The 9,772-nt window shown below is 33.3% G+C and overlaps 1 protein-coding gene across 1 annotated transcript; it reads left to right on the top strand.

Annotated features, from left to right (window-relative positions):
• The first annotated feature begins 1,242 nt into the window (after positions 1–1,242).
• Positions 1,243–9,519, top strand: LOC105777235 (ABC transporter G family member 29). Its single transcript, XM_012600376.2, has 20 exons — positions 1,243–1,810; positions 3,292–3,501; positions 3,738–3,822; positions 3,929–4,088; positions 4,214–4,290; positions 4,390–4,443; positions 4,539–4,629; positions 4,747–5,048; positions 5,127–5,725; positions 5,855–6,015; positions 6,138–6,247; positions 6,360–6,513; positions 6,598–6,758; positions 6,832–7,164; positions 7,253–7,627; positions 7,701–7,834; positions 7,915–8,142; positions 8,247–8,418; positions 8,578–8,832; positions 8,926–9,519. Exons 1-20 carry the CDS (start codon positions 1,404–1,406, stop codon positions 9,196–9,198), a joined length of 4,341 nt encoding a protein of 1,446 aa, XP_012455830.1. The 5' UTR covers positions 1,243–1,403; the 3' UTR covers positions 9,199–9,519.
• The last annotated feature ends 253 nt before the right edge of the window (positions 9,520–9,772 follow it).

The raw sequence follows: 9,772 nt of genomic DNA, 5'->3' as shown, positions 1-9,772 counted from the left end.
CTTAGAATGATCTAGTTGGAGAATATAGACCAAACCTACATCGGTACACATAGCACATAATTAGTAATTGAATTTAATCAAACATATTTACTTGTTACTATTTGGAACAATACTAAATTTTCAAAATCTAAAAAGTATACGGATTAAAATTGATCAAATTAAAATATACAAACTAAAGTCACAACTTTCACAAAGTATAGGGACTAATAATAGAATTTAACTAATTTTTTTATAAAAAATGTACAAAATTTAAAATTTACATTTATCGAGCACTCCAAATTGTAACTTATTAGCTAGAAATTCACCTTCCTAAACTATAACAAACATATTTTAATTTAAATTCAAACATTAATTTTCCACAGTTAAATGAATAGAAATTACAAGCATCCTAAATGAATAGTAATTTGAATAATAAGTTACAAAACCTCGTGATGATGTTTTTGTTAATATGCATTTCAAATCTTCTATGCTTTATGATTCATATTTAGAATTTGTGGCTATTTCTCATAATAATATTAATTTTAAGAATTAAAACTACAGTGAGTATTTGCTACTTTTTTTTATTCTACAAGCAATCTAGAAAAATTAACATGTGTCTTTATTTCTAAGTACATACTTTTTAATATATCACTATATTTCTATAGAACATCTGTTAACCCCTAACTTTATTTGTTGAGTCTAAAAATTCTACCGACAATCTACCAAATAATTTTTCTTAAAATTATATATTGTTTTAGAATACAATATTCATTATCATTATACTCAACATTTATTGGTAATATTTATATGATCAGTTGTATAAAAAAATTAAGCCACTTACACAACTCGGTAAGCTCGGCCTTCGATAATATCATCCAATATTCAAGTAGCTGCAGTCTAAAATTAGTATTTTGATAATAAAGATAATTTTTTTTTGTTTGAAATTAATTATAAAATTATATGAATATTAAAATAAAAGTCTTTAAACAAAATGTCAAACCGTACAACCGCCTACCCTAAAGGGACATGTAAAACAATGTGATAATCGTGTAAAACAATGAGTTGCACGTTCTTAATTTTTTCTTCCTTTAACGTTTGAAAAAGGAAGTAAAGGAATTAGGGTGGGGGCTAACCAATGAATTATTCGGTTAATAGTTCAGAGTACTCAAAAGTCAAAGAATATTGAAGTTCATCAGACTAAGAACAGTTCCACTTTACGTGTATATATATTGGCACCTTGCTCCATTCTTAGCTACAAACATTACCTTCCATAATTACTTTTACAGAGCAAGTAAATATAAGCTTGATCATATACATCCAAATTATTGAAAATTTGATTCCCAATCCATTTATTTGATGTCTGATATCACACTGTTTGAATCTTTGTAACATGAACCTCAATATTCATTTCATTTGAAATTTTAATGCAGGAAAATATATATGCAATGGATGGTATAGAGAAAGCAAGAAGTTCAAGGAGTAGTTCAAGCCATAATAACCTGAGTAGCGGTATAAGGCTCAGCTTGAGCAAGAACCATTGGACAATGGATGATGTTTTTGCAGCGCGGAACAGTGGAGCTGAGGAAGACGATGAAGAAGCTCTGAAATGGGCTGCTATAGAGAAGTTGCCAACTTATGATCGGTTAAAAACAAGTATCATGAATTCTTTTGTGGAGAATGTTGATGGAAACACCAACAAGTCTGGTCCAAGAGAAGTTGACGTGAGAAAGCTGGACATGGATGACCGACAGAGATTCATTAACGCACTGCTTAAGGTTACTGACGAAGACAACGAGAAGTTCTTGAGGAGGTTTAGAAACAGACTTGATAAGTAAGTTTCTCTTATGCTAATATAATTTTGCTCAATTGCTAAATCTTTTCTTGCAATTTTTTTTCACCAACCCACTGTTCGATTCAATAAGCTGTGCAGATTTGTGATCTAACTCAACAACAAAATTATATAACAAATATATTTATAAAATATTGATATATATATATATATATATTAGTTGAATAGAAAAATACAAAAGTTGAAAATTATAGAAATTTGAGTTTAAATCTTATTATGTGTGTTCTTTTTTATTTTTTATATAAATATATAAAATTATAAAACATCATCAAAATAATACAACTTATGTTGTAAACTAGGAGTATTTTATCATTTTCTAATTGAATTGATGCTAAATAATACTAAATTGAATAAATTTTAATTTTTAATTTCTTTTTGATAGTGTTAAATAATACGGATTGTTTTTATATATTATATTGTTATTAAATCTAGGTTTAATATAATATTTTGTACTTGATCTTGACACTTTTCTTAATTTGGTATCTAAACATTTTTTAGTCCAATTTGGTACCCAAACTTGACATTAATTTTTTTGAATTTGATACCTAAACTTGACACTTTTCTTAAGTTAGTATTTAATCTTTTTTGGGTCCAATTTAGTACCTAAATTTGACTCTTTTCTTAATTTGGTACCTACTATCTTTTTTGTTCGATTTGTTACTTGAACTTGTCAAACGTTTTACAAGTTACTCCAATATACTAATAATGTTATTCTTTTATAAGATAGCAAAACTCATCAATGTATGACCGACATGTGAAAGATGATATGATATTTTTTGTATTTTATATGTTCAATTGCTTTTAGTTTTATTTATTTAATTATTTATTTTATTAATAAAATAATGAATTTTTTAATTTGGATTTCAAACTCTTTTTTCTTATTGAATATTAATTGTTAAGTAAAGCTCAATAACTATTTTAACATGAACTTCCTCTAATACTAACAATATTTTTTTGTAGCATAACAAAAGAAATTTAACGTCGTTAGTATTGAACATAAAAAAGGCTTAGATACTAAATTAAGAAAAAATCAAGTTCAAATATTAAATGGGACTCAAAAAAGTTTAAACAAAATTAAAAAAAGTGCCAAGTTAAATTTATTTATTTATTTGAGTTGTGATGAATGGTGTGATTGTATTATTAATTAAATTATATTTAATTATTTCTTAATTTTTTCATAAATTTTGCAACTTTTGCTAGTCTTGTAATTATGTTGAAATTTTCTCCTCTCTGAACACATTAAAACTTAAGAAAACTTATAAAACCAAAATTTAATTTAATCATTTAAAAAATATAAAAATATAAATTAATACACTGAAATTCCAGCTATTAAAAAAAAACACAACTTAATTCCACCTAAATAACTTTTTACTTCGCCCTGATGTTGGATACAAAGAAATTTAAAGTTTCCCAATAGATTCGGTAAGGCAAGGTCGTGAGTATTAATTCACTCCTATTTGCAGGGTGGGGATTCGACTTCCTAAAGTGGAAGTTAGGTATGAGCATTTGAACATTGAAGCAGAAACCTATCTGGGTAGCAGAGCTCTTCCAACTCTTGTAAATTCGGCTCAAAATATTGCTGAATTAGCTCTTGCCATGCTTGGTATTAGGTTGTCCAAGCCAACCAAACTTAATATCCTTAAGGATATCTCTGGTATTATCAAACCATCCAGGTAATTTTATTTACTAAAAATGCTCAACTAAAGCTTTTTAATTTTTATACCTAAACTAGGGTTCCAAATAGTTGACATACTCTCAAGTTCTCTTCCCACCAATAACTTGGTTGATATGATACACACATCACTAAGTTTTGGTTTAATTCATTTAGTAGGTCTGAAGTTGATATTAATATAACTTTTATCGTCATCGTCGTCGTCATCATCATCATCATTTACCTTTCCATTTACAGGATGACCCTTTTGCTAGGCCCACCATCCTCTGGAAAAACAACCCTTTTGCTTGCATTGGCTGGAAAATTGAATCCAAGCTTAAAGGTCAACAAGTACCAACTAAACTTGATTCGGTACCTTGCATGCAACGGAATAGCTTACGGTGATTCATTAAACTAACAAATATATTGAATTTTTTTGCATGAAACAGGTTAGTGGGGAAGTAAGCTACAATGGGTACAAACTCAATGAATTTGTTCCCCAAAAGACCTCTGCATATATCAGCCAACATGATGTTCATGTTCCAGAAATGACAGTTCAAGAAACCTTAGATTTCTCTGCAAGGTGCCAAGGGGTTGGAACTCGATATGGTATTCATAGATAATGAAGATAAATTACTTTATAATTACAAGGCATCTATATATGCTTACAGACACATGAATTTGAAGGTTTTAGTTGGGAGATTTTTAGATATTAACCTGTCTGTCTGTAACAGACCTTCTAAGTGAACTTGCGAGGAGGGAAAAGTACGCAGGCATTTACCCTGAACCAGAAGTTGACCTTTTCATGAAGGTAAATCTCATAAAGCAATAAAAACTAAGCACCTAATTTAGGTTTAATTTAACTTCATAATTTTATTTTATTTTTATTTACTTGCCACTTCAATTCCAGGCAACTGCAATTGAAGGAGCTGAAAGCAGTCTTGTCACTGACTACATTCTCAAAGTACGATCAGATACTACTTTACACCAAAATATGATTTGTGCATTTCATTAAAATTTCAAAAGAAAATTAATTTTAAAACTAAATCAAATGTTTAGATGTTGGGCCTCGATATATGCAAGGATACAATAGTTGGAGATGAGATGATTAGAGGCATATCTGGAGGACAGAAAAAACGAGTAACAACAGGTTTAATAGATTGACTATATTTACTTAACAAATTAACCGTAAATTATGTGATTTATGAGCTTCCATTTCCATTAATGTAGAAGATTTAAATCCCATATTTGGTTAAAATTAATGCAGGAGAGATGATCGTTGGGCCAACCAAAACATTGTTCATGGATGAGATATCAACCGGCCTTGATAGTTCCACGACATATCAAGTTGTCAAGTGTTTGCAACAGATTGCTCATCTAACAGATGCCACTATCTTTATGTCCTTACTACAGCCAGCTCCTGAGACGTTTGATCTCTTTGATGATATAGTGCTCATCTCTGAAGGTCGGATTGTTTATCAAGGTCCACGGGAGCATGTTGTTGAATTCTTCGAGAGCTGTGGGTTCAAATGTCCTGAGAGGAAGGGGGTAGCAGATTTCTTGCAAGAGGTAAAACATCATGGTTGTAATGTAAGAAGCATCATTTAAAACTCAATAAAAACTGAGGAGCAAATGCCACTATTGCAGGTTACTTCAAAAAAGGATCAAGCACAGTATTGGGCAGATGGAAGTAAACCATACAGTTATTTTCCAGTTACTGAGTTTGCAAATAGGTTTAAGAAGTTCCATGTTGGAGTGCAGCTAGCAAACGAGCTCTCGATGCCTTTTGATAAGTCCAGAGGCCACAAAGCAGCCTTAGTCTTCTCAAGATATTCAGTAACAAAACTTGAAATTCTTAAGGCCTGCTGGGATAAAGAAGTGTTACTGATGAAGAGAAACTCATTCTTTTATATCTTCAAGACAACTCAGATTATTATTATAGCAGTCTTCGCATCGACAGTGTTTCTCAGGACTAGATTGCATCATAGGGATGAAGCAGATGCATTGCTATACAACGGTGCTCTTCTATATTCACTTATCACCAACATGTTCAATGGTTATCCTGAGATTTCACTTATGATCACTAGGCTTCCAGTTTTTTTCAAGCAAAGAGACCACTTACTCTATCCGGCATGGGCATTTGCCATCCCATTACTCGTGACAAAGATACCTATAGCCATTTTTGAGACAATTGCTTGGATGACACTGACATACTACCCCATAGGATTTGCACCAGGGGCTGACAGGTCTAAAAACCATATCTCTAATTCCATTAATCAGTTTTGGCGAACTATTAGCCCTTAAAACAAGTTCTGAATCATCTGCCAGTTTTTCTTGTAGTACTAAGGTAGAGAGTTTTCCATGTTCATATGCAGGTTTTTCAAGAAAATGCTTGTGGTATTTATGATCCAACAAATGTCTGCTTCATTATTTAGGCTCATCTCAGGGATCTGCAGGACCATAGTTGTTTCAAACACTGGCGGAATGTTTGCTCTGATGTTTGTGGCATTTCTGGGAGGTTTCAGCCTTCCTAGAAGTAAGCACCAAAAACAACCTTAATTTCTCTCTTAAGAAATTAATTAATTCAAAGAGTTTTCAGTATGCTTGAACTTTGCACCTTGACCTTAGAATTGACTAAGGCTTACATTTATGAAACAGCTCAAATACCTAAATGGTGGAAATGGGGTTACTGGCTTTCACCTTTGTCATATGGTTACACTTCTCTTTCTGTTAATGAAATGTATGCTCCAAGGTGGATTAACAGACGGGTATACTATTCTCTGCCATATTTCTTATATTCAAAAAATACATGTTTTACTTTAATACCAACCATACATTGGATCAAGTTGAAATTTTATGAATATTCCAATTGCAATCCAGGCTTCTGACAACGTAACCAAATTGGGGGAGGCAGTGCTTGAAGAATTAGAAATATATCGTAATAAAAATTGGTATTGGATTGGTGTAGGAGCTCTTCTGGGGTTCTGTATCCTTTTCAATGTCCTATTTACCCTGGCACTCACTTATCTGAACCGTAAGTATTAGCATTGCTATCCTGCTTCTCATTTTGCCTTGTAGGATAACTGACCTGTGATATTCTTTGTATGGATTATAACAGCTCCGGCAGGCCCACAAGCAGTACTTCCACAAGATACAGGCGATGAGACAGACAGTCAATCAAATCCAACACGAGCAACAACCAAGAAAGGAATGGTTCTTCCATTCACTCCTCTAGCAATGTCATTTGACAAAGTGAACTACTATGTTGACATGCCTGCAGTAAGACATCATTTTTCACGTTCTCTTTTATTTATTTGAGTGCCATCCTTCACCTTACCTGCTTTTTAAATAGGAAATGAAGGCACAAGGCGTAGCAGAGAACAGGTTACAATTACTTCGAGAAGCAACAGGTGCATTTAGGCCTGGAATTTTGACTGCTCTAATGGGAGTTAGTGGAGCTGGGAAGACGACGTTGATGGATGTTTTGGCTGGAAGAAAAACTGGTGGATACATTGAAGGTGATGTTAGAATATCAGGGTTCCCCAAAAGGCAAGAAACTTTCGCCAGAGTCTCTGGATATTGTGAACAAACTGATATACACTCACCCCAAATCACGGTCAGGGAATCCCTGATATTTTCGGCTTTCCTTAGACTTCCTAAAGAGATTAACAATAAAGAAAAAATGGTAAGAGTATTAATTGTACAATTACAACTTAATTACTGATATTAAATTAAGTAGAAAACCAATATTTTTCTTGGGTTTTATGGTTTAGACTTTTGTGGATCAAGTGATGAAACTGGTAGAGTTAGACAATCTGAAAGATGGTCTAGTAGGGCTGCCTGGAGTTACAGGGCTGTCAACAGAGCAGAGAAAAAGATTGACAATTGCGGTAGAGCTCGTTGCTAATCCTTCAATTATTTTCATGGACGAACCTACATCTGGGCTTGATGCAAGGGCGGCTGCTATCGTCATGAGAACTGTGAGAAACACTGTGGATACTGGTAGAACTGTCGTCTGCACAATTCATCAACCAAGCATCGATATATTTGAAGCCTTTGATGAATTGTTATTGATGAAACGTGGGGGACGAGTTATCTACTTTGGACGATTGGGTCAAAATTCTCAAAAGATTATTCAATATTTTGAGGTGACTTATCACCCTAAAAGTTGTTTATGAAATGATTTGGAGAAATCTGTAACTCATCCGAAACTTACTGCAGGCAGTTCCTGGTATTCCCAAAATTAAGGAGAAACAAAATCCAGCAACTTGGATGCTAGAAGTGAGCTCAACAGCAGTTGAAGCACAACTTGGAATTGACTTTGCGGAGCATTATAAGTCATCGTCTTTGTATCAGTAAGCTATTATTTAATGTTCAGAAGACAGTTTTTGACGCTCTTGTGTGATTCCAAGCTGACATATATGTGTTTGATTAGGCAAAACCAAGCTTTAGTAAAAGCGCTAAGCACACCACCTCCTGGAGCTAACGACCTACATTTCATCACTCAATATTCTCAGCCTATGTGGGGGCAGTTCAGATGTTGCCTCTGGAAGCAATTCAAAGCTTACTGGAGAACCCCTGAATATAACCTTGTCAGATTAGGTTTCACTTTGATTGCAGCTCTAATCATTGGATCAATTTTCTGGGGAGCTGGAACAAAACTGTCTGACTCAATCTTTCACTTCTCATTCACCATATGACTCAAAATTTTCAAAATGTCCCCTAAATGATGCATTCTGTTTTCCTTTTTATTGTTCTGTGGTTCAGGAAAAATGCAACTCAGCTTTCTGTGATAACGGGAGGCATGTATATAGCTGCCATGTTTCTCGGAGTTAATAACTGCCAAACAGCCCAACCAGTTGTAGCCATTGAAAGAAGCATATTTTATCGAGAAAGAGCAGCCGGAATGTACTCTGCATTACCTTATGCACTTGCACAGGTGAGAGGTAGTGAAGGCTTAATACTTTTTGGCACTTTGTTTCAAGAATCAATCACTTCAACGGGATGGAAACTCGTGTCAAACTATCAATGGCAGTGTGTTTTTGTCATTTGACTAATCTACTCTCATCTTATAAATTAATTTTGACGTGGCATCCAGGTAATAGTAGAAATACCATTTGTGGTAACCCAATCTTCATATTTTACACTTATTGTGTATGCTATGATGAAGTTCAACTGGACGGCGAAAAAGTTCTTCTGGTTCCTTTTTGTTAACTTCTGCACCTTCCTTTACTTCACATACTACGGGATGATGGCTGTTGCCATCTCTCCAAACGTTCAAGTAGCTGCCATCTTAGCTGCCGCTTTCTATTCACTCTTTAATCTTTTCTCCGGCTTCTACATTCCAAAACCAGTATGTTAACTTCTTTTGCAAGCAAATTATGTGTATTAATAATCCCAACAATGTGTGATGATAGAAATTAATTCATTTTCTTTGAAATTTCAGAGAATCCCTCCATGGTGGATATGGTATTATTGGATCTGCCCAATGGCATGGACAGTATATGGATTGATCACGTCGCAGTATGGAGATGACGAGCGCACCATAAAAGTACCAGGGATGAAGCTTGACCCTACTATTAAATGGTACTTAGAACACCATTTCGGGTTTCACCATGATTTCCTGAGAACAGTTGCTGTGGTTTTGGTTGTTTTCCCATTGTTCTTTGCATTCATGTTTGGGTTATGCATCAAGTTGCTGAACTTCCAAGTTAGATAGAGGAACATTTCTATGCAATCACTTCTTCACCTTTTAACATGTTATGACTATTTAGCTCAAGAATGATCTTTGTAAATTGATGCCAAATGTATGAGATTGTTGATTATGTTTTCCAATACTACATGCTGTTTCTAAATAAAGGAGTTTGATTTCTGTTTCCGGGTTATAGGGTGGACATATTTATTGGATAGGGTCCTAGTTCCTTTCAATAGGAATAGGAATAGGAACTAGACATAAGAATAAGTTAAAATATGTTGTTAGTCCATCCACTTGTATAGAATTTGAGATTTAATCCATTTACTTTAAAAGTTAAAATTCCAATTTCCTATTTTTCAATTTAAAATTCTAATCCAATCATTATTATCATTGGTAGTTTTATAAAAAATGTCAACTTAACATGTTTATTTTCTATCAATCATATCTCATATTATATGAGGACGGCTTAATTAAAAATACAATTTGACAAATTTTGATGGAAAATACTTATGATTTTAAGGATTTGATTGATATTTTAAACCAATAAAATAGGAGGAATTTTTAACTTTAAAAGTACAATGATTAAATCTCAAATTTT

Source organism: Gossypium raimondii, chromosome 10, assembly GCF_025698545.1.
Source record: "Gossypium raimondii isolate GPD5lz chromosome 10, ASM2569854v1, whole genome shotgun sequence".
Classification (NCBI taxonomy): domain Eukaryota; kingdom Viridiplantae; phylum Streptophyta; class Magnoliopsida; order Malvales; family Malvaceae; genus Gossypium; species Gossypium raimondii.
The sequence above is the reverse complement of the archived record's forward strand: the minus strand, read 5'-3'. Positions and strand labels throughout refer to the sequence as shown.